This window comes from Malania oleifera, chromosome 1, assembly GCF_029873635.1.
Source record: "Malania oleifera isolate guangnan ecotype guangnan chromosome 1, ASM2987363v1, whole genome shotgun sequence".
NCBI classification, from domain to species: Eukaryota; Viridiplantae; Streptophyta; class Magnoliopsida; order Santalales; family Ximeniaceae; genus Malania; species Malania oleifera.
In genome coordinates, this window is record NC_080417.1 from 151,118,896 (window position 1) to 151,145,014 (window position 26,119).

Below are 26,119 nucleotides of genomic sequence, written 5' to 3' on the forward strand. Positions count from 1 at the left end.
TTTTATGCACCTTGAATAAATCATTTTGAATTTTTTCATAAGATGACATGCTTTCATCATTTGATTCATTAGATGAATCATTATAAGAACTATTTAAGGATTTGGATAAGGAGCATTCTTCATCGTCCCAAGCCATATAGCAAGTATAAGCAACCTTTTGGTCACTTGATTCATTATCGAAACTACTTGTACTCATATTGTCTCAAGTAATAGCTTTCATTGCCTTTTTATTTTTCTTTTTGGAATCCTTCTTAAGTAGTGGACATATGGGTTTTATATGTCCAACTTTGTTGCAATTATAACATGTAGGAATTTTATTTCTTGATATTTTCTTGCTAATTTCTTCTTCTTCTTCTTCTTCTTCTTCTTCTTCATCTGATTCAGATTTTGATTTTTGTGTTTTTCTTGTAAATTTATTCTTCCTTCTAAGGTTTTTAGCAAGTTTCTTGGATATGTAGGCTAATTCATGTTCATTCATCTCTTCTTCATCGTCACTAAAGCTTTCGTTTTTTGTTTTGAAAGCTACTGATTCTTGAGCTTTAATTTTTCTACTTCTTTCATTTATGGCCATTTCGTATGTAAGGAGAGAACCTATGAGTTCATCTAGGGAAGTGTTTATAAGATCTCTTCCTTCAGTTATTGTTGTGGCTTTTGGTTCCCATATTGGTGGCAACCCTTTAAGAATTTTTCGAATCATTTCATACGTTGAATATGTTTTTCCTAAGGCATTGAGGGAGTTTATAATATGGGTGAACCTAGTGTACATATTTGTAAGGGTTTCTTCCGGATTCATCCTAAAGGCTTCATACTCACTTGTAAGCATATCGATCCTATTATCCCTAACATCTATAGTGCCTTCGTAAGTTACCTCTAATTTGTCCTATATTTCTTTGGCTGATTTGCAAGTCATAACTCTATTGAATTCATTAATATCTAGAACACAATATAAAGCGTTCATAGTACTAGAATTTACTTGTAACATTCTATGGTCATGGTCAGTCCATTCTTTTTCTTCCTTAGGGACTTCTTTTCCTTCTACAAGTTTGGTAGGGATTAAGTCACCATGTGTGACAACCTTTCAAACTTTCCAATCCATGGTTTGAAAGTAGATCCTCATACGTTGTTTCCAAGATGTATAGTTTACACCACAAAAGAGGGGAGACCTAGTTGAGGATTGTCCATCTCCAAAGGAACTACGCCTAAGTGTGCCATAAAGATCTTTATGTAGCTACTAGTTAGGATTTGCTACAACCCCACTTTGATACCAATTGAAAACTAAAGTGTAGTTCCAAGAGGGGGGTGAATTGGGTTATTAAAATTTTCTTTGAAACCTTTTATGAATTCTTAACCTCTTTTAATTTTTTTAATGAATTTTTGACTTTTTGTTAATTTATTCAATACACAACAAAAACTTAAGCCTTGATACAATTCACAACCATACAATTATTTAATCAATCAAGTAAACAACCAATCAACCAAACCAATCAACCACAATATGAGATTCAGCTTATATGCAAGTTTCAACTTTTGTTTGTTTGCAACCTTGTATATATGAAATTTATTCTTCAATGCAAACCACAACTCAAATTCCCAACAACTCAAAATTTAAATAAACTCTTAGTTAATTTATCATTGGGTGTTAACCAACAAACGTACTCCCTTTGAGGTTTCCGCAAAATATTGATTAACCAACATACTCCCTTTCGGTTTCCACAATCCCAAATCAAAACCAAACTTAAGTTTACTTAATTTCCAAATTACGTAGTATATATGATTAAGAAATTAAATCATCCACGCAGTTTATATGTGCTGAAAATAAAAAGAATAAGGGAAAGAGAGTGACACGGGTTTTTTACAAGGTTCGGCTTATCCCCAACCTACGTCCTCACATTTGGCAAACCACCAAAGGATTCCACTATATCAGTTCCTTTTCCAAGCGGAACAACACCATTACGCACTCCTTCAATAGGCTAGAGCCCGCCTCTCTAAGTGATATCCCTCACTCGGTCACTCCTTCAATTAGGCTAGAGTGTGTCTCTCCAAACGATATCTTCTTGTTCGGTCCAACGATTCAAGCACCTAAACCGTCAATCAATCTACAAGACAAGATTCAAAAGAAGGTGTACAAGAGATGCTCTCAAAAGAGCTGATTAGTACAAATTCAATCTATATACTTCAAAGTAATTCAAATATGAAACTTAGATTGAAGCTCAAGAGAGTGTATCACTGAATAGTTCTTTCAATGATTGAAAGAATTCAGAATTTGTAGCACAAGATTGGTGATTTATAATCAACAAAGCCTTAGAAAATTTTCGTGCACCAAATGAGAGTAAGAGAGCATTTGAGTATTGAGAGCAATTGAGAGAGTATGAGAGTTGTAAGTGATTCTTGGTGTATAAATTCATTGGTCTTGAGGGTATTTATAGATTTAGAAAAGTGTTTAACTTGATCCCCAAGTTTACTTAGAGTAGTGTCCAAGTTTTGAACAGGTTTGAGCCCCAAACAATGTATTTTTCAAAAATATGTACGTTATAAAATTTAAAATTTGCCGCGTGGCAGTAGCCTGAGAGCTTTTAGTCAGGCGCCTATCAATAAATTACACAATTAATGTTCACAGGCAGTAGGGTGGCAGTCACCTATTACCTTGCGGTCAGGCCCCTGTCATTGAAATTCCCTGTTTTAAAAAATAGGCAGAAGGGTGACAGTAACTTGATGAAACCTGGACAGACTTCTAAGTTTGCACCGTCAGGCACTTTTCAAGGTCTAAACAGTAGCTTGATGACCTTTTGTCTGTGTATTTAAAAACCTTTAAAGTGTCAGCCTACTGACAATATTTAGTCAGGCTCTTGTCAAGGCAAAAATTATGATTTTTAAAATATTTTTGTTTTAACTCTCTTTGCTTCTCAATTCTTGGAATATTAATTTGTTTTCTTGAAAAATATGTTCCAAGGTTTAAAATAAGGTCTCTAAGTCTCTTTATACCTAATGAGCTTGAAAAAGAAATTTCATATATGAATCTACTTGAAGTACTTACAATATATGTCCTATTGACAGTCTTCATTTCTTGAACTCCTTGAAATCTTGAAATTACTGCTTTGAGTTTTCTTTGTTTCTGAACTTCAAATCTTTATTGCTTTAAGGTCTCTTTGGTTCTGAGCTTCACTGATCCTTGAGTTTTCAATATTGATCACTTGAATTTTATATGAGCTTTCAAAAGATGTTTCTTGATCATATGAAGTATGCTAGGCTTTAATATCTATTTTACCTGAAATATCACAACTTTGAAGAATATTAAATAACTTTACTTTGTTATCATCAAAATTAAGAGTCATAAGCATTGTTTAGGCCAATTGGGATAAATTAAGTCAGCATTTTTCATGAAATTATTTATTATCATACAACATTTATTTTCAGAAAAATACGTATATTATAGAACTATATTTGAGAATACTGTTGTTGAACAGGAAAATTATTTGAGCACATTTTATAAGAAAATATGATTTCAGAACAAATTATGAGTCTAGAAGGTTTCTTACATTTGTGTGACATGAATATAATATTTCCATAAAAATTATGTTATATTAAAATATTATGATTTTTTTTTCCAAGATAAGCATGTTATAATAATTTTCAGGAAAACCATAAAAATAGTACAGGAACTATGGTTTTAGAATATTATGTTAAACAGTGCAAGAATTTCATGTTTATTATGTTATGAATTATGCCAACGTAGATGCTGTGATTTTTACGTTATGATTAATGTCGGCGTAAACATCGTGATTATGTATTATATGTAAGAAATCATGAAATAGAATTACGTGAAATATTACTCTGAATTACGAAATAACTATGTTTTAATAATATGAAAATACATTATATGTTATCAGAACCCCAATTGCTTAGTTTAGTTTTATGAAGCACGGTACCGTAACTATATATTTATTATTTTGTTTATGTTAGTGCTACCACACATCTCAAGTAGAGTATTGGAGATGACAGTCGATGTGGCTTTATAGGAGTGTCGTAGTTCCCCTGGTAGTCTGGCACAGGTGGAATAGACCTATCGTACTTACACACCTATGTTTGACTTAGCATGGTCGGCGAGCCATTGCTGGGTCTTGCCTATAGGCCGCACAACCTTATCATGTAGGGGGATAAGACATGACAACAACTAACTATCTACCCTGAGTAATATTTCAGTATGGTATAGTCCTATAAGATGATTTTCATGTACAGAAATTTAGTATGTTAACCTATGTTATGACAAATCATGCTTTATTCAGATGTGATACAAACTGTTTTTATTAGATATGAATTATGTACTACTTATATGTATAACACGAAAATACTCATGTTGCCACACACTGATATTAGTTTATCTCCCTTACTGAGAGGTGTCTCACCCCAGCATTACAAACATTTCAGGAAATCTATGTAGGAGTGCAGATAGAACCCCGCAGCAGTAGAAGTTGACCGAGCTACCATATTAGTAGGGTAAGTGGCCGAGTTAGGGTCATATGGGTTTTTGGATTGAGACCCTAGGATACTTTTTGGTCTTTTTATGGATGACTGTATATATATGACAGATTGAGTAGAATTCTGGGATTGTGATTGGTATTAGATGGTATGTATGTAATTTATGTTTTCTGCTGCTTAGGTATCAGAGATGTATGACAAATATATCCCTAGTACCCATGGGTTCAGGTTGATCATGACTTTGAAAGTTTAGTAGGTTATTAGAATTATTATAAATGTTATTATGTGTATATAAATATATAAATAGGCAAGTTATTACAGTTTGGTATCAGAGCCTAGGTTGCTAGGTTCTGTAAACTCTAGAGTACAGCGGAAACAATACCAGAGTATTGGAATAGAGTAGGAATTTAGTGATTCACTGTTTGGGATGAAGAATAGTATTTAGGGTTTTGTTCTGTGATTGGGAAGCAAGATTTCTGTGGTGGTTTCTGCGTCTTTCCTAGAAAGACAATTTCACTAAAGTCAATTACTGGACTAGATTTTAAATTGAGAATAAGGACGATATATTAATTCATAGTATGAGATTTTGATAAGATAAATATGTTAGTTATGTTATGCGGATAGGATCCTCAGACTATGTTTATTTCCTTTTCAAAATGGATCCTGGTTGTAATAACATGAATGCAGGAGGTAGTGGCAATGTAGGGGCTTTCAGCATAAGTGGTAATGATTCTGAACAGATGCTGCGTAGTGCAGGTCAACAAGTCATGGCAGGTAATGTAAGGAACTTAAGGGGAAAGAACTGGCCACCAATTGAATCGGTTGCTCTATCGAGCAATTTACCCGTATGAATCCCCCGACTTTTACTAGAAGAGTCGATGCAATCATTGCGAAGAAATAGATCCAAGAGATGGAGGATATATTGGCAAGTCTTTGCTGTGCACATGAACAAAAGGTTTTGTATGTTGTTTTTAAGATGACTGGGGAAGCCAAGCGTTTTACTCGAGGAACAAAAGCTGGTTTCGGCAACCCTGACATGGAATCTTTTTAAAGAAATTTTTTATGAGCAATACATTTCCTCTTCTATTCGGGATGCTCAGGCAAAGGAGTTTATGGAATTAAATCATAAGAAGAGGCCTACACCACCTGGGTTTCAAGCGGGGCCTAGCCGAGGCCCATGGAGGAGAGGTGGACCTAGCGGTGGTTAGGGTAGGAGACAGGGAGCTGTGAGGTTCAGAGCGAGCAAACCTATCTTGTTTGCCTAATATGTTGGAAAAGACATAGGGAAGAATGCCGAGCAGGGAAGAAGGTCTACTACCAATGTGGTAGACCGGGTCATGTAACATGAACCTGTCGTGTGCACAACTTCCATTCTCAGACAGCTTCAGGGTAATACCCAGGTGCCCCATGGAGGTCAGTAGCAAAATATTGAGCAGGCGCAGGTTTACCCATCAACATTAAGGAGCTAAGGCTTTAGGAGATGTTATGACAAATACTCATATTGTTTTACCATATAAGCTATTGTTTTTATTTTGACTTTGGTATTACCCAGTCGTTCGTATTATTGCGACATATTTAATTAGTCGAGATTGAGACAAGATTGTTAGATGTTGAGTTGTTAGTAATTACGCCGATTAGATTAGCAATAAGTTATAGAAGGGTACTTATTTAGGAAGTATCACTAGCCGACCTTGTGGTGTTAGACATATGGAGGGGTTCGATGTAATATTGGTTTTAGATATTGGGTATGGATTGGCTGACAGCTAACTATGCTAATATCAACTGTCATCTGAAAGAGGTGATTTTCAAACCACTAGGGAAGTAAGAATTTCATATTTGTGGGTCGTAGGTGTATTCCCCACCTCAGTTAGTGTCAGTCCTGCAGGTGAGAAGACTACTTCTGGACAGATGTTAGGGGTTTATGGCATATGTAAGAACCCAACCCGAGATAGGTGAATTAAATAAATAAGAAAAGAGAAGGAAAATTAAAAATAGTAAAAATTAGCAGGGCTCATCGACGAGGCTTCTTTTCTAATTAATGAAATCTCTTGTGCAGCTCGGCAACGAGTTTCACTAGCTTGTCGACGAGGAGATACCAAGGGATTTTGGGATATCCTGAAATCTCAGGCTCATCGACGAGTTCACCTTGACATTGATAAACTTCCTTCTGCAGCTCATCAACGAGGACGTTGTATCGTCGACGAGTTTGGTCGGGTCAATGGTTATAAATATCTTTTCATTTGCTTAACGAGGAAGAAACCAAAATTCACTCTCTTTTTTTCTCTCTAGAACTCGAATACTCTCTCTCTCTCTCTCTCTCTCTCTCTCTCTCTAGGATTTCGAGTCGGTTGTTGCCGGAATCAACGATTCGACGTTGCTACGTGGATCAAGAGGAGAATCTCTTTGAGGATAGCGGATCTAAATTTCATTTCGAGAATTTTTGGGTTTTGACCCAAAATCGAGGTAATGGTTCAATTTTGTTTCCATTTCGCTAGACCTATAGAGAGTAGTATTGTAGGGAAGTAATGTTCTTCGTTGTGTAGGTTTTGGTACCTCGGTTCGTAGTTTTGGAGCCGTAGAATTCGTGTTTTGGTTTTCGGGTTAAGGTAAGGCGATTCTATTTATATTAGTTATTTTTTAAATTGGAATCGGTAAACATGTAGTTTAGGATTGTATGTATGATTTGACTACTTATTTGGGAAAATCTATCAAGTGAAAATACGAGATTTTTGGGTTACTGTTTTGAAAAAATTTAGGAGTTTCAGGTATCATCTTTATTTTGTTGGAAAATCGTATGTTGTATAAAACTGTGTTATTGAGATGATCGTACCTATATATATTAAACTGTATTCTCGAAATGAAAACAATATGATTTGTCATATAACAAATAAGTATGGAATGAATTGTTGTATGTAAATGTTCTAGGTTTGTAAAACAATTATGATTGCTAATTACCGTAAGTTGAGGGGTATAGGAACATGAGTTCCAAAATTGTTCCAGGTTTTGTGAAATTTGCCACGTCTAGGCTAATTACCATGGGCAAATGCCATGTCTCGGCTAAATACCGTGGGCGAGAGTGTCCGACTTTATATCCAAGGGTGTGAAACATCACCTGTTTGTTCCGGTTGGTCACCAATGGGTGTGAGTTGACACCGTATTAGCAACAATATCGCTGTGGGGCTTCGGTTATTGCAGGGTGTCACGCCCTGAACCCGAAAATGGGACCCAGGGGTGAGAATGTAACCTAACTTATCCCTGTATCCAACCAAATATCTAAAGATACAGTACAAAGGATGCGGGTCCGACCCCGTGGGGTTTCCTGGCACCCTATACACATCCAAACACAACAGAATATACGCAGCAGAAAAAAGTCATTCTACACATACATGGTACCATACCAGAGTCTACACAAGAGCAAAAACAAGGCTCTATCATACAACGTACAACCGGGTGCGCAACATATCTCAAAATGACAACCCACAAAACATAAGTCCTAACACTTACCCAAGCGCTACCCGTAGTACACCGACCACTACGCTCCCGACATAAGGACGCTAATTCCAGTTATTCGAAAGACCTGAAAAATACTCTTTAATTGAGGTCAATTTTACAAGTATGTGTGTGTATGTAAAAATTTTCATGTACCCCAACCCTATTACCTGGTTAGGTTATAAGTTTTGGAATCTAATCTTAGATTAGTCAATCTTTTTATATATAAGATTAGTAAATCTAGAGAGGTCATTATCTTAATTTTGGCAACTTCATTGATTTTGAGCGTGATATTACCTGTTACCACTTTCATTTTATTTAGGTTTATCCATGATTTAATTATTTCTTATTCAAGAATGATCTCGTACAAAAATTTTCATAGGCCTTCATAAATTTAGAATCTAAAAATGAAAAAAACCAAAAAGATGATGGGTCAGCCGACTAACTAGTAAAACACTGGGTTTACTCAACCGACCGACCGAAAATCAACAGTTAAGTTAACTATTCAGCCGACTGACATAATGAACTGAAATCACTCAACCGACTGACAATGCTCAGCCGACTGACCCATTTCAATTCCAGACCAGCTATACCTGTGGATTGTGAGAATTTATTCTGTGAGTCAACGGGAATCATGGATGGTGAGAGTTCGCTCTGTGAGCTAGCGGGGACCGTGGATGGTGAGAATTCTCTGTGAGTTAGACGAAACCGTGGATGCTAATGAAGATGTGTCCCGAGTTAACCGAACGTCCAACTGATGCATGAAAGTCGTGTTCGCATTCGTACTTTACCTTGATCAGTGAGACTTGGGGGCCGAGGACGCTGATCCGTAAATTTGGTGTCGCACTAGGGGATCCGAAAGGTTCATTGGTGGCTGGAATTCCTGTGCAATTAAAAAAAAAAAATCTTTTAGATAAGAAGGGTTGTTATGCAGTAATTTTTAGAGTAAAAGACACCAACCTCCCCTAAGATTTGGCAAAAAGACATTAACCTCCCATTAGGTTTCAAAAATTTCAGAGATCTCTCATAAGGTTTCAAAAATGTCACATACCACCCTTGAAGTTTGGCAAAAAGATACAAGCTTCCCCTTAAAAAATTTGTCTTCTTATAAAATATGTTTGAAGATTTGTATCTTTTTTACAAACCTCAGGCAAAGTCCCTAAAATTCTTAAAACCTTAAGGAAGGTCAATAAAAATTTTGAAACTTTAGAAGAGATCATTACATTTTTGCCAAACCTCAAGACCAGTGAAGGTCTTTTGCCATAATTTTTAAGAAACACCTACCACTGTTGCTCACAATGAAGCAACAAAACCATGAAGAAGAAACATATTCAAAACTGTACCATTCTCTTATATCATTCACATTGTTTGGAAAGACATATCTTGTTCAACAATATCAATGTAATTATTCTTTGTAATCTACTTACATCATGATGGGGGCGAAAAAAAAACCCACATCTTCAAAAGAACTCGAGTATACAATATCAATATCCCTTGTTTCCCTTCCTATAAAAGCACATTGTGCAAATGTTCTGCATTTGTTTCTATTTGGATTTTTTATCCACTCATCTGAAAAGTATTCATTTTTTTTCCCATTTCTTTTCTTTATTTGACCCTTCAATGGGCATATCTCAGGAAAAATAAACTGCAATTTGTGGTCACTTTCCACTAGGAGTCTCCTCATTGTCAATCAGTGGGGAGGTTGCAGTGTCACAGGCTTCATCATTAATAGCTAACTTTGAGATTTCACCACCAAAGGAGAACCCATCTTTGCCATTAAAAGAGGGTATTGAGACCTCGTTACTTTGGGAGGTTTCATGCTCACCGTTGATGGATGGTGTCGAGATTTCACCAACTAGGGAGCCCTCATCCTCACCATCTATGGACGTTGTTGTGGAGACTTCACCACCCAAAGAGTTTTCATCCTCACCATTGATGGATGGTGCGGGAGATGCATCAGGAGTAGTCGCAGCAGAAGTATTTGTGTTAACAGGTGATGGAGATGTGGCTGACTCTTCAGCTGGTTGCTGCAGGCTCCAGTACATAACACTGGCAGCTAGAGTGAGAATCATCTTCTGGTTCACCTGCCACAGCATCACAAGAAATAGTAGGATCAAATAAACCAATTCAATGAATCTCTAGCACTTCCATTCTATGTAATGAAAATAACAATCTCTATGATTGATAAGAGCAATTGGAATAAACCTTCATTCAGTTTTTTGATTCCAGTGCCCGAAATGAGCATCACATCAGGGTTCATTCTCCTAGTTAATTTTACCCGTCTTTAAAAAGTAGCATTACAAATTCATGATAGATGCAGATGGTTCAAGGAAGGTAAAATGCAAATACTTCAATTATTTTCTGAAGATAGTGTCACAAATTCATTGAAGTTGTAGCGTACACTAAAGACACAAATGGAAGTTTGGTCAACTTGTTGGCTTGAGCTATTCTACATAGTCACAAAATAATCAACAAGCAAATTATATAAAACATTAAAACACATTATCGTAGCAATCTTACCTCCATGATGTCCTCTGGCAACAGAAAAATGGAACACCCAAGCTTTCGTGCAACACTGATTATGTATGTAGCATTCAGCTTCTTTTCATCCTCTGAAATAAAAATAATAAAAGCCATTTTTCCAATCAGGGCATGTAGAGTGAAGAAATATAAAATAGAAGAGGCATAAGACATTAACAGGGTTCAACTTAACCCCTTTCAACCCACAGAAACTTAAGGTAAAAGATTAACAATGACCAGAGTGGGTTTTTTTCCCAACCAAAATAAGGCTAAAATTTTCAAAAATATTTCAGAATTGCGAAAAAGAAATATTACCGCTTTCACCCTTGGTAACAAGGTTCCAGTTGACAACCCTTGGCTCTACAGCACTAAGAAGCTCAAGGAAGAATATCCCATTTGACAGGTTCTTATCCTGAAGAAATTCAATAAATAATTTACACCAATCAATCAAGACTTACGATATGACTCTAAGAGAGAAGAAAAGAAAAGAAAAAAACCAAAACTTTAATAAACCTTGAAACTCTCCATTTGAGAGGTTCTGCCTGTGCTCTTCACTTTGTTGTTTGCCCAATTCAGGATATCAGCATCAGTTATTTCCCTCCCATGTGAGTGGAATCTCAAGTTTTTCAGGAGTTGAAGCATATTAAACCTCATCAACTGCCACAGGAAAGCTGAAACGAGAGGAGGGGGGGAAATTGAGTGCCTTGGATCACTTTGTTTTTGTGCAAAAATGATTCAATCTTCAGCTTTTGACAGAGGTTAGATGAGGGGGCAATGAAATCATATTTTTAGGGTTTACTAATAGCCAAGACTAGCGTGATAATATTTTATTTGCTTTTAAGAATTTTTGCCTAGATGATGCTATGATGGTATAAATAACATTTGGAATAAATAATAGGACAGAAGTAATCTACTCAAATTGTAAAAAAACTCCAGATCTATTAAAATTTGTCTTCATTTTTATTAATACAGTACTTCTCCCCAATTTCATAAAACAGTGTCACTGCAACATTTCCTATGCAACCAAAATGTGGAATGCAATCCATGGTCTGGAGCAAGAGCAAGACTGGCGAGTTCGAAAATATACCTCGTAAGAAACGCACTTTGTGGTTATACACTAGGCGCATGCTCCTCTCCACATTTTAGTTTTTAAAAACAAATGTATTGTTATTTTTGCTATCATATACCCTTCTGCTTGGCAGAGAAGATGAGAAGTTTTCTGCTACATATCCTTTCGCTCGGCAAAGAAGATGAGCAGTTCTAAGGTCATTTCAAGAATTTAAAAGACCAGAGTAAGAGTAACCGTAAAATGAAGAATCCCCTTTCTATTATTAATATATAAAGATGCATTTGTCTTAATAAGTGTTCATGTCTGTTTCCTATTGACTCAAACATAGCACACATGATAAAAATAAGTGAAATCATTTTGAGATGAAGAATTGTGTTCAATTTGTACAACTTCAATATGTCATGTTGTGAGTTCAATTCCGAACATTGACAATGCAAAAATATTTTTGAAAAAAATAATGAAAAAACAGGGGGAGTCACCTTCAATTCATATTTCATACTCTTAACTATAGTATAATGAGTAAAAGAATTAGGAGGAATAGAGAAGAAACGCACAAAAGCCTAAAAGGATCTGTAAAGATCATTGCCCTCAAGTAGTTCTACTGGAATTGACATCTAAGGTAAAATCCACTTTGGCCCTAGGCTAAAATCCATTTCCAATGGAAACCCACATCCATAGCCCATCTAGAAATTCTTCCCTCGATTATCCCCACCAGCTCCCTGCTCTCCCCTCATGATATCTCCCTTGAATAACTAATCATCTCTTCATCACTTCATCTTTCTACCTTGCCCAAGAATTCATCAACCCATTTAAACTACTCACTTTGCATATACAGAAACCATCACACATTCTCAGTAAAAGTATTATGTAAATATTTTTGAATGAGAACATTATGTAAGTGAGGGTGCATAATTTGGTTAAACATGAATTAACTGTCTAAGCCAAGAAAAAAAAAAAGCTAAATTAACTGTGTTGTTAGATTAAGTTGGTCAGGTTTGATACTGTACTCCAGTAAATTAGTTTAAAATTTCAGTAATTGGTATTGATCGTGATTTTGAAAATGTATAGCCAAACCCACCAAAATAACAAAGTCCAACTGCAAATGACTCACAAAGTTCTTCCACTCTCTGACTCATGAAGCCTCTTAACTCCATTTCTTTCACAAAGGCCAAGCTTCCGGTTCAGCTGCTCATCTATAACTCTCTATCTTATTGACTACGCAAAGATGGCACCAAGGCCATCACTATAAAAGCAAGCCTCCCTCTCTCTCTCTCTCACAGACACCCACACACACACACACACAAAGTCCTAATTTTCACTTCTGATTTTTGAAAATTCAGAAAATTTTATAATGTACAAAACTCTAGTTTTATTCCAAAATTTTATCTTAATTTGTCTTGACCAATTTTTGTAGGTTTTATTCCAGATTTTAAAGAGTTAGCTCCCTGGATGAAAACAGGGATTTGTTTAACTACTATTTCTCAGGCTTTATGTTTTATCATTTGCCTAGAACTGAATCAGTTAACCGACTTCTAAGAATTAATCTGACCAGCAGTTGGTTACATGGCATTCGGTTAGCTCGGTAAGACAATAGATGTAATAAAACATTTTGGATATGAGAAAAATTGCATTGAATTGGCTCAACCAACCGAATGCCCACAATTGATGTAATAAATGAACTTAACTATTAGACTTCAGATGGAAAATACCAGTTGCAGTCCATGCAGTCATGACCAGGATCAACTATGCATCTCCTTTTTGACTGCCAGTTAGCTAGATTGGCATGGTCTGTTGCTGGGGAATTAGGATGGACTATGTTTTTGCAGATACCTGGTGGCAAAGAATGAAAGAGCTCCTGTTTGTCTCAATCTTTTTTAGGAATGAATCACTTGGATGGTGCCAATTCTCACCATTTACAGGTCTGCTTCTGGAGCTAATTTGGGATTCAAGAACAAACAAGAGGATTCCCACACCTTCCTTATGGAACTGCAGGGCTCGTTGAAGAACATAAAAACATCAGTTCCCATTTTCATCATAGTGGAGTAATTCCAGAGTGGGCCAAGATTCGGCCCCTCCTCAAACAGGTGACATTAAATTGAATTTTGATGTCCAGGGCAAAACCGTTTCGGGCGTATATTGCATCTCTTACTAGGAATGAATTTGGCTAGATAATTGAAATTTGGCCCATTTGGGTAAAGGTTGTTCCTGCAATGGTCTCAGACTACAGGGGAGGGAAGCCTACACTGCCAGATTTGCCATTGAAAAAGCAAAAGATCTTTGTTAATGGTTAGTTTGGTTATTTAGCATTATTAGTGTGTGCTAGAATTATGTTAGTGGGCATGAGTCAAGGGTATAATGGTCATTGGAATGTAGAGGGAGAGAAGAAATTAGGAGCATATGATATTATGCTCCAGCTTGAGGGGGAGTGTTAATGGTTATTTTTGCCCATTTAGCATTATTAGAGTATGCTAGTTTTATGCTAGTAAGCGTGAGTTAGTAAGGTTATGGTCACTGAAATGTACTTGACACATACTATAAACTGAGGGAGAGACCTATTGTTGTGATTAGGTCTTCCATTTTACTCAATCCTTCAACAATGTTGACCCTTGAAGAGTCACTTTGGAGGGAAATGTCAAGATTATCATTGATGAGATTTCAAAGCCTCGTAGAAGTACAAATTGGAGATATGGACAGATTATAAATGACATTAGGAAGCTTCGCAGGGCAGTTCAGGTTCATTCACTGGGAAGCCAACAGTCTTGCTCATACTATAGCAGCCCGGGATGCCTCTGTTCACTTAAAGGAGGAGTGTTTAATTCCTGCTGACCATATTCCTCCCAGGATCCTTCATGCGCTCCATGATGACTTATCTAAAGTTTCTAAGGACTCCCCCCCTGGCTATTTTTCAGCTTCTTTGGCTTCTGGTTGTTCTTGTTAGAGTTCTTTGTTTTGTTGTGTTTGATTTGTTCTTTGCATCTTCACTTACCCAAAAAAAAGAAAAAAAGAACTCCCAGCTCCAGTACCATCCCAGTATGTATGCTTTTTATTGTAAAGTAAATGACGAAGATGTTGTGTCCTGAAATTCACCATCCTAAACGAGGAAGTAGAAATTTTTTAAACACATCAACCACAACTGAGGCATAACCCTAAGTACATGAATCCATTTCTACATTCAACTCAATTTGCAGCTATCCTCCATCAATTAGGCAAGTCAACATGAACCATGCAAGGATTAATGTAACAGAATTCCTTTTTGCAGGATTAAGACTGGCTGCATGAAAGAGAAAAGATATCAACATGTGCCAGCTTAGTTCATAAAAATTATTTAAATAATAAATTTAAAGCAAAAGGAAGGCCAAAGAAGGCGAGGGGACCATGGCCACTTAGAGTGTTGAATTTTCCTCGATAATTTATGCCACTGATGACTGAAACTTTTCATAATAATTTATTGATTTCTCCACAACATATCTATAAAAACCCACACCAAGCAAATAATATATTTAATCCTGACCCCTCGAGAATCTGGAATTCACTTCACAGGGAACCATGGATAATTTCAATACCTCTTCATATAATTGTATCCCACAATTTCCAATGCCAATCAAAACCCTTGGCTCCACTAACATCTTAATGAAAAATCCAGAACTATAAATTAATGCCAAAGAAACAGTTCTGACCCACTTTTAAATTATTCGAAGTTTTATATGGCGCTAAACTGAAGTTAATCATATAACTCTGCCATATTTTTGCACTAAAAATAGCATACCTCGTACATTAAATCGTAAAAGTATTTGACCAGGATATCTTCCCAGGTACAGGGGCAAAGCTACGTTAAGCATAAGGGGGGCAATTTCCCCTTTCTTTTTTGTTTTAATTAAATTTTAAAATTGAAATTTTAAAAAAATCATAATAAAAAGATTTTTATTTTTGAAATATCAAAGATTTGTCTGCTATAATTCATTGTGTTCGACACTTTGACACCCTAGCCATAATTGTCAAATATTTTGTGAATGGCCAAATGAATTCGCTTTGAGTTTTGTATATTATATATAGACTTTACAAGAATGCTATACATGGAAAGTAAATAAGGTCTAGCATGATGCTAGCCCTATACAAGTAAACTATAATCTGTCAAACCCTATACATGTAAACTAAATATATGCTAATTGTACAAAATAATGAATTGAAATATAAGGAAATAAATGTGGACTGAAGTAAGGAAAGAAATCTTTTGCTTTGTTGTTTGCTGTTCCGTTGACAGCCCCCCTCAAATTGATGTGGGTTGATCAACAAGCATCAATTTGCTACTTAGGAAGCAATGTCAATGACGAGTGAGAGCCTTGATGAAGATATCCGCAATTTGTAATTCAGTGGAAATGTGTGGAAGAGTGATAACATGAGCTTCAAATGCTTCACGGATAGAGTGACAATCGACTTCAATATGCTTCGCGCGCTCATGATAGACAGGATTGGCCGTGATCTGGACAGCACTCGTATTATCGGCATGTAGAGGTGTAGGATTGGTCTTAGAAAAATCTAGCTCAGCAAGCAAGCCTCAAAGCCAAATAATTTCAGAACAAGAAAGAAACATTACCTGGTATTCAAATCCGTCAATGACTTAGAAACTCTTTCTTGCTTCTTACTCTTCCAAGAGATCAATGCATCTCCTAAGAACACACACCAACCAATGATGGAGCGACGTGTATCCGCACAACCAGCCCAATCAGCATCGCTAGAAGCAGCAAGGCGAGTAGAATTGCCTGTAGGGAAGAATAAATCACGGGCAAAAGTGTCCTGAACATAGCGTATGATCCTACGGACAGCAGCCAAATGAAGATGACGAGGAGTCTGAAGAGACTAGCTGACTTGTTGTACAGCAAAAGAAATGTTTGGTCTAGTAATGATGAGATAGACAAGACTACCCACCAACTTTTGGTATAAACTGGGATCAGCAAGTAAATCACCCTCCTCTTTATGAAGCTTGACATTTAATTCCATGGGGGTATTAATAGAAGTACCCTTCTGAAGGCCAGTTGTGGCCACCAAGTCACTAGCATACTTATGCTGATTGAGTGAAATATTTGAAGGACTACGATTCACCTCAAGACCAAGAAAATATGTGAGAGACCCCCGATTTTTCATATGAAAAGACTCTAAGAGATGAGTCTTGAGTTGAGCAAGTAAAGCACAATCGGAACTAGTAATCACAATATCATCAACATAAACCAAAAGAACAGCAATACCTATGTCTGATTTCCGAAAAAACAATGAAGTGTCATACTTACTCTGCTTGAATGAAAATTGTAATAAAGTGGTGCGGAATTTATCAAACCAGGCCTCGGAGCTTGTTTGAGACCATAAAGAGAATGACGAAGCTTACACACATGTGAAGCCAGAGAGGGAAACAAGCCCAGGGGTGGCTTCATATAAATACACTCTTTAAGATCCCCATGAAGAAAAGCATTCTTGGCATCCATCTGATGTAGTGGCTACTCACTGGAAGCAGCAATAGCTAGAATCGTACAAACAGTAGTCATCTTAGCCATAGGAGCAAAGGTCTCTTCATAATTGACACCATATTCCTGATTATTCCCAAGCACAACAAGGCGAGCTTTGTAACAATCCAGACTTCCATTAGATTGTACCTTGACTGAGTAAACCCATTTACAACCCGGAGGAACAATGGTGGGAGGACAAGGCTCAATGTCCCAGGCGTGATTGGCCTCTAAAGTGGCAATTTCTTCCTGCATAGCTTGACGCCAACAATCATGCTTGGCAGCGTGTGAGTAGGAAGTGGGAATATCTAAATTGGACAATGCAACAGTAAGAGCTAAAACAGAGTTACGAAAACTTGAAGAGGGAAACCCATACTTGTCTGGGGGTATAGACACTCGAGAAGAGCAATGTACCAAAGACTATGGAGGTGTTGCAACTGACTGAATCTAGAGCGTGGTAGGATCAAATAATGGATGAGGGACCGGAAGAGACTTGGGGGCGGCCCCCGGGGGGGGGGGGGGGCACGTATACACAATACCTAGTTTAAAATGAAAACTGACTGGATGATGCTCTAAGAACTGCTCCTCAAAGGAGGGTAGAATCACACTAGGAGAGGAGGTACAGAGGGAAAGAAAAGTTGATTTTCAAAGAAAATAACATTCCTAGAAATGCGCGTACGATATAATGTAGGATCATAGCAAACAAATCCCTTTTGAAACACATTATATCCCAAGAATACACATTAAACAGATTGAGCAGATAATTTATGTCGCTTATAAGGAGGTAAATGAACAAAACATACACAACCAAAGGTACGAAGGTTATCGTAACTAAGTTGCTTAGCAAATAAACAGAAATAGAGAGACTCCATGAGTAGGACTTGAGAAGGTAAACGATTAATCAAGTAGCAGTTTTTTGAGCCTCAACCCACAACAAGGATGGAACAGAGGATTCCAGCAAAAGAGTACGGTCCACATTTAGGAGATGACGATTTTTCCGTTCGGCTACTCCATTCTGTTGGGGAGTAGTAGGACATGAATGTTGATGAATGATGCCTTTAGAAGCCAAAAATGCCTAAAACTCAGTAGACACATATTCACCACCTGAATTTGTACGTAATGTCTTAATAGAAGCAAAAAATTGATTGTCAGCATACGCTAAAAACTCAGTGAAAGTACGAAAAACCTCATATTTAGAGCGAAGAAAGTAGATCTAAGTAAATCTGCTATGATCATCAATGAAACTCACGTAGTATTTAAATTTTTCATATGAACTAACCGGGGAAGGTCCCCAAACATCACTATGGATAAGCTCAAAACACTGAGAAGCTCTACTAGCATGCATAGGGAATGGGAAAAGTTTTGCTTTTACCAAGTTTGCAAGAGGCACACTAAGAGATAAAGAAGAACGTTCTCTATTACCAAGTAAACTAGAGTTCAATACATGAGATAAAATCTGAGTATTGGGATGGCCTAAACGACGATGCCACACCATACTAAGATCTGAAACATTATTACAAGTAAAAGACTTAATAGAAGAAACTGGATAATGTGCTGAAACAGGCAAAAGTAGTGGAAACAAGCGCCCCACTTTAGGTCCCTTCGCGATCGGCTCCCTTGTTACCTAGTCCTGCACAACACAACCATTACTAGAAAAATTGACAGCACAATTGTTATCAACTAATTGACCAATAGAAATAAGACTCGTGGAAAGCTGAGGAGCAAGAAACACATTAGAGAACTTAGAAGAGGCATCTCCGACAGCAGCTATTGGCAAAGAACTGTCATTAGCAATCAAAATAGCAGATTGAATAGCGTAAGGCTGAACATGACACAAGGTAGTGGGATTATTTGTCGTGTGATTTGAGGCACCCGAGTCCATATACCAAAGATTAGTAGAATTGTTACCTTGGAGCCCCATTGTTGATAATGCCGAAATTAGCATCTGTTGCACCATTTCGAGTGTGCAGTAATTCGCTGGAGGAGGTGCAGGAATAGAGAAGTCACCTGAAGAAGAGCGAGGGGCCGCAAAAGTCACTATGGGGGGTACACTAACAGAAGTTTGGAATGCCTGGGCTTGACGATTTTGAGGGCAGATACGACATTCTTTGATAATGTGACCCTTCTTCTTGCAATAAGAGTAGAATTTCTTGGAACAATTAGAAGTGATATGTCCAAATTTTTTGCAGCAAAAACACTGCAAAGTACTAGAATGCGCAAGCGGTCCTTGTCATTGAGCAGCATAAGCTACAGGGACAGACCCAAAACTACCATGAGATTGTGCCAAAGTAACTTAAGTGCTAAGCCATTGTTCTTCATGAAGTAACTCACCAAAACAAACATCCAGAGAAGGAACAAGAAAGCGATTTAGCAAAGACGTGCAAACATATTCATACTCGGGGCGGAGTTTCAAAAGAAACTAATCACGACGACTAGTCTCGTGAAGACGTTGAATAATGGGAAGAGAAGCCACATGAACATCCGCGATAACCCGATCAGAATATTCATTCCAAAGAGTCAGAAACCCCAAATAATAGTCTTGGATGGAACAATTGTCATGTTGAAACATGGCAATTGTGCATGCTCTAATTGAAAAAGATGAGCGCCGTTATGTTGATGATATACTGTTTTTAAATAAGTCTACATAGATTGAGCAGTGCGGACTCCTTGGACTCTAAGAAGCCAAGAGATATCCAAGCATCAAGCACTGCCCATGAAGGACAAGCCGTGGACTCCTAGGATTTATCAGGATTGGGTGCGCAATTTGTGCCATCAATATGACCCCAAAGACCTTTTCCCTTCAGGAAAAGTTCAAATTGAAAAGCCCACGTAAATAATTGTTGCCTGTAAACTTGGCGCACACAGGTGCGGAGTCCATGCTAAATCATGGAGAAAATCGAGAAGCCCAAAAAAGACAGATTGTGCCGAAAGAAACAGACCACCAAAAAATCTAGAAGCCCAAAATAAACAACGCGGGTACAAAGAAAAAACCAAGAACAACCTCCCTGCACTAAAAAAATTAAATTTTGAACCAAAAAACTGCACTAAAAATTAAATCTTGAACCAAAAACCTGCTGTGCCAAGAAGATAAGTGCCAGAAACAGCAACAGAAAGTTGTTGCCTGCTTGCCGAGAGTCACAAACAGCAACAGAAACTGGAGAAATAAGTGGCAAACTAGAAACCTGCTGTGTCTACTTGCCGAAAGTCACAAGCAGCAACAGGAACTGGAGAAATAAGTGGCAAGCCAGAAACCTGCTGTGCCTGCTTGTCGAAAGTCACAAACAGCAACATAAAATTGTTGCCTGCTTACCGAGAATCACAAAGACATAAACTGGAGGAATAAATAGCAACCCGAAAACCTGCTGTGCTGACAGCCACGCATGCACAGAAGTACCGAAAGAACAGAGAAAAATTTCAGAAGAGAAAACAAACCACAACAGCCACGAAACGGAGAAGACAAAAAATCGAAGGGAAAAAAAAACCTAACAGTCGACTGGCTCTGATACCATGTCAAATATTTTGTGAATGGCCAAATGAATTGGCCTTGAATTCTGTATATTATATATAGACTTTACAAGAATGCTATACATGGAAAGTAAATAAGGTCTAGCATGATACTAGCCCTATACAAGAAAACTATAATTTGTCAAGCCCTATACATGTAAACTAAATATATGCTAACTGTACAAAATAATGAATTGAAACATAAGGAAATAAATATGGGCTGAAGTAAGGAAAGAAATCTTTTGCTTTGTTGTTTGATGTTCCGTTGACAATAATAAACTACCTCAAATATTGTTATGCTTCCCTCCCATCCATATGATCTATATTAAATTGTTAACTATATAACTATATCATCCTTAGTTTAAAAAAAGTGCATTTATTATTGTTTTGTCCCACTTAATCAGAAATCCTGGTTTTGCCTGCCCAGTTCCATTATCATGCCATTAAGGGGCCAATATTACTTCCAATATGGATTATAAAAAGAAAAAAGCTAGCAAAATAAGGCTATAAAAAGTCCCAGCTTCCAGTAACAAAGAAAACCTGAGATCGAGTGAAGTACCTAGTATGAGCTTCTTATTTCCTTGCACAATATCATTTCCAGCCACATTTACTAGGGAAAATTTCAATTGCTTTCCAATCTTTATAACTTGATTGCAATTCTCCACTTTTCTAAATGGCATCTTAATGGGAGGCCTCGATGCCAGCTTCCAGTTAACTGAACCTGGAAAAACCTTATCAAGCACTTCCAAAAGTATCCATCTGCATAAATGAGAATACACATAAGACATTAAACCACTTTAAAAGGCTGTGTCATCTTGTCAGTGCTATCAAGATCCAGTATTTATTCCATTCCCCACTTCAAGAATTATTTCCGTACTTTGGGATTTAATAAGGAACATATTGAGAAATAATGGCAGTAAAAATAATAAACAAAAAATCATGATTTTAATGGGAAATTTTCAAAGAAAAAAAATTGACAATAGGAAATAGCCATTTGTGTTATTAAAAAAAATTGAAATTAAGCATCTAATGACAGAACAACACAGAATGAAACCAAAACTTCAAAAAACAAAAAAACAAAAAACAAAAAAGAATTTCTTTTCATCGGAAAAGTGATGATATCATTTATTCTTTTTATGTTCACTGAAAACTAGGGATTTAAGCATAAGTTTCTAAAAAGGACAATTGAAGAACACTCACCCATTTCTTACATCCTCAAACAAATTATTGACATAAGTGGCAATTCCAAGGCTGTTGATCCACAGTCGGAAGCATCTTTCTTCTCTAGATATCAGCACATCATCTGTCATCATCTCAGCAAAGGAAATTTTTTTGCTGTCTGTAGATAAGCCATTCCTGAAGGCAAAATCCTTCTCTCAATAAGAAAAATAGACCAAAAGTGCCATGAGGCATGAACAGAAGATTTACAGATTTGATGTGGCGACACAGCCTAAACTATAAGAAGAATCACATAAAAGAACACACATGCATGCACAGGACAATTGAAAAAATGTTTAGGGGCATAGGAAGAAGAAAGATAGCATGATCATGTCAATCATGCAGCGCTGGACACTAAAGAAGTAAGAATCAGCTGCTACACAAAACCTGCACAAACTATATACTGGCACTTGAGCACATGCTATGCCCATGCATGTATCATGTATTATTTAATCTTAAAATCTAAAAAAAATTTATTTTTTTGCAAATAAAAATAGTTTTAAGCAGTTACAAATATTAATAGGCAGTTTCAAACACTTATATTTGTACTTAAAATATTTATTTTTAAAATTACTCATATACCCTTCTTTCTAATATTTAATTATGATGATTCTGTGAATATTGAAGGATATTTTCAAAATACTAGGACCAAAGTACAGATTTAAAACTGCCTGGTGTTCTTTTAATAAATAGCATGTGTATACATATTTACATACGTAAGTATGTTTTTGTTAAAGTGAAATGACCAGGGAATATACAAGCTAATTCCAAAAAAGGAAGGAGCTATCCAGCCCATTCTGGTATTGTGCCAGATGTTATAAAGTTAACGACTATTGCTAAACAATGACAGAGAAAATAAATGAAGAGGCTCATTTTCTACCTATGATGGAATATCTGCGCGACAAATCCAAGATTCAAATTTGTTGAGCCTTCAACAATATCTTTCGGAGTTAAATATCTTTTGCAATTCATTCTCTCTGCATGCTCAAGTACAAGTTTAGCCCTTTCAGCAGCATCTTTGGTATCCAATGTAGATGGACTGCAGTGTTCTGGCGCAAGAACATTAAGCAAGTAAGCATAAGCCTCTCCATCCTACACAGTAAGCAGACAACATCATTACGAAATACAGACAAAATGGATTTTAAAATACAACAGGAGCTTAATGTAACATCAAGAAAGAACAACTAGGCAGCTATGATCTATCAAGCACCAACACTTCAACAAAGGGGAAATGACAGTATCCAATATTTGCCGATGATAAACATGTCATGCAAATGAATCAACGTAACATCATGAAATGAAAACTAAACAGCCCCAATATCTTGAGCACCAACAATTCAACAAGGTGGAAGCACCGGTGTTGAATACGTTTTTAAAAGAAATATATTGTCTATATTAAGCAAACTTGTAACTTGCATCAATCACATAACCGGAAAAATCTTGAATCAATCAATGAAGAGCCTAAAAATCACATGGACCAAATTTTACCAATGCAAATTAATGCTGCTTAAGTTTTTGAGGACCATATTTGGATTAAAATGTGTTATTAACATGCCCTGTACAAAATGTACATATTTTTTAGCCATGTCCTTGTTTAGCGTCTTGAATTTTTTAAGATTTGATGTGTTGACGTGTCCAACACAATGTCAGACACCTATGTCCGTGTCCGTGTCCATGCTTCATTAGGCCATGATTATAGTTATTCCACTATCTGACCTTGATAGCGAAAAGAGTCATGGTAGAAAAAGGGTTGAGTAAGATTCTGCAGCAATAAGAATATTTTTCAAGGGATACTTCCTCTATGGATGAGTGACCAAAATATTTCAACTTCCTCGGTGCTTGTTCTAGCAAAATTTTTAACACCCCCCCCCCCCACACCCCAGCCCAAAAACCAAAAAAAAAAAAGAGCACTAAAGCAGAAAAAAAATTAAACAAAAGAAACTAGTTAATAAAAAGAGCAGATAAAAAAACCACATAAAAATCTTAATATTCCTCAACAATTTATAACATGCAAGCCAGTAACACTTGCTGTATACCTTTACATCCGAAGAAAAATTTGTAACAGGTTTCTTGTAGCCTGCTTTCTGGAGATGGAAATTCATCCATTTCAATAAGACCTTCTCAGGGGCTAAGCCCATAAGCTCCTCAACATCCTGCCAAATTCAACAATGTGTTATGAAGTGCATTACCTTCTTTTTGTCAGACAAAAAATATAAAACTTCTCCCAATCTTAGCTTTCTTGAAATATCTAAATTATGGTTGTCAATTATTTCACCTTGCTATCATCCACTAATTCCACAAGCTGTGGCGTCTTCTTGAGGTTAAGATCTGCTAACAGTTGGATCTGAAGTTCCGACAATAAGTTTACATTAAAAAGTTTTTCAAGAAAGGAAGAAAAAGGCATAAATAATCAATTTCCATAACCAGAAGTTCCATGTCACTGTGGATATGAAGGTCAAATTCCCCTTTGCATCACATTTGGGATAATTAAGCATAAAAGATACATTCAAAATTGTTAGCAAGTATAAATTTCAGATGCTGACCTTTATAATTTGAGAAATCAACCCAAGTATCAAATGGGGCTGCAAAATAAACAGGTTAAACCAATAAATCAGAACACGAGAACATATCAACATATTCATATGCACAGTTGAACTCGCCAAACTTACTCTTCCTTCAACCAAGTCTTGCGTGCCAATGTTAACCACTGTGCAGCCAATAGCCTTGGCAGAGTTGAGACAAAGGGTATGGTTCTCATTCCTCTCCCATGGGTTGAGGACCCGTTTTGTGTTAATAGCTCGTTCATCTATTGTCCCCGGCACAGCAACATTGATAAGCTTACTGCATCAAGTGATGAAAAACACCAAAAGCACAAAAAATCAGCCCACGTCAGCATAACAAAGAAGAGCAATATACAAGCAAACCGAGCTTAAATACCATAAGAGAACTCCATCTTTTGCAAGGTCAAATATATCATTTGTCGCTGGATCTAAAGGAAGATATTTCTTTAAAAATGGGTCATCCCCAAGATAGCTATTGATGTGAGCAACATAAGATTCCTTCTCTGATTCACTAATAGTATGAAGAAGAGTTGTTGTGGTTGCCTTAAGGAATGAAGAAGAACTTCCCGAGCAACCCAATTTTGCAGTAGCTCGAGATTGGAAGTTCAAAAATGCCTGTCCATATATGCAATTAATAAAATGTTGACTCTAAAGAAAGCAAATCCAAAGCCTAATAATTCCAAATTCAATTATTAAGCAGTTGATCAATATGTAATCTTCATAAATCTAGCTCCACTATAAGTGAATAAAAATATTCCAATTACAACTTTAAATCTTCCTTGAAATGCCAGGCTATTTTGCTCATCTAATGGACAAAGAAGAAAACTTCGAAGAACGCAAAGGAAGCCCCACACAATGTCTCACCTTGAGGAAGGCTTCAAAATCAATTTCATCATTCATATGGAAACCCATCTCTTCCAAGATATTACCAATCTCCTCCTCAGGAAACATCTCCCGCAAAGCTTTCAGTTTGGCCATTAAAGGTGGCAAGTCTCTGACAGTAACTTTACCTTTTTGATTCTTTATTGCAACAAACTAAAACACGAAAAGAACCCAATTCACTATTCAATCCACAGCCATTAAAGCTTTCAAAGAACTCCTAAATCAAGTTTAATTGCAGAATTCAGCAAGAATCCATAAATCGGGTGAGAACATTTACTTTGGATTTGAGACTCCGAAGTTCAACCTGAGTGAACTGGCTTTGAAGCCATTGATCAGAAACAAGAACACCAACAAAACTCGACATCTTCACCGCGCTTCAGCGAGTGACACTCCAAAATATCTTCCCCAAAATTCCCCGACGTGACAAAAACCAGGCGAGAATCTTTAAAGAAAAAACTTACTAAAAATACAAAAACAAAATCCAGAAAGACTTGTGTACACAAATGAATAACAACCCTCTAACCACATAAGCAGGAGGCTTATCTTGCATGAATCTCCAATCTCTCCCACTCTGCCCTGCCGAAGTATAAACATAATAAGATAAGAAGAATGTAAGAGAGAATACGTATTGTGCTGTGGCTGTTCACGAACAAGAGATGAAATAATCGATATCCATGTGAGAAAACGACGAATAGAGAGGACCCAGAAGTTCATACCAATTAGAAAATCAGAGATTTATGCTGTATTGAAGGGGTTTGACTGTTCGTCAGACGTTCAATTGCAGTAAAGCCGATGGTGAGAGAGAGAGAGACAAAGACAGAGAGGATCAATTTTTCTTCGTGGACGGGCAAAGGCGGAAGCAAAATAAGGAACTCACCCATTTTGCCTGCGGCTCGTGGACAGCC

At 36.9% G+C, this 26,119-nt stretch overlaps 1 protein-coding gene across 7 annotated transcripts; it reads right to left on the bottom strand.

The window, feature by feature from the left end:
• Positions 1–1,725: 1,725 nt before the first annotated feature.
• LOC131165124 (fimbrin-1-like) lies at positions 1,726–26,119 on the bottom strand. Of its 7 annotated transcripts, none has more exons than XM_058122812.1 (17): positions 25,931–26,107; positions 25,492–25,790; positions 25,197–25,367; positions 24,709–24,947; positions 24,441–24,612; positions 24,315–24,353; positions 24,047–24,115; positions 23,808–23,924; positions 22,652–22,863; positions 21,754–21,909; positions 21,113–21,312; positions 10,999–11,156; positions 10,801–10,897; positions 10,486–10,577; positions 9,791–10,049; positions 8,757–8,848; positions 1,726–2,096 (listed from the first exon to the last, which is right to left on the bottom strand). In XM_058122812.1, exons 2-17 carry the CDS (start codon positions 25,576–25,578, stop codon positions 2,088–2,090), a joined length of 2,169 nt encoding a protein of 722 aa, XP_057978795.1. In that variant the 5' UTR covers positions 25,579–25,790; positions 25,931–26,107; the 3' UTR covers positions 1,726–2,087. The 7 variants fall into 7 exon arrangements, with proteins under 7 accessions (XP_057978795.1, XP_057978794.1, XP_057978793.1 ...); XM_058122811.1 differs by lacking the exon at positions 1,726–2,096 and adding an exon at positions 7,994–8,053; XM_058122810.1 differs by lacking the exon at positions 1,726–2,096 and having other exon boundaries at positions 8,299–8,848; positions 25,492–25,614; positions 25,738–25,790.

Excerpts from the sequence above, each read along its gene's own strand:
- LOC131165124 (XM_058122806.1), bottom strand. The coding sequence starts at position 25,578 with ATGTCGAGTTTTGTTGGTGTTCTTGTTTCTGATCAATGGCTTCAAAGC. Across the intron at positions 21,910-22,651 it reads GCGCAGATATTCCATCATAG|GAATGGCTTATCTACAGACA; the intron begins GTAGAAAATGAG and ends TTTTGCCTTCAG. Across the intron at positions 21,313-21,753 it reads TTTGAGGATGTAAGAAATGG|ATGGATACTTTTGGAAGTGC; the intron begins GTGAGTGTTCTT and ends TCATTTATGCAG.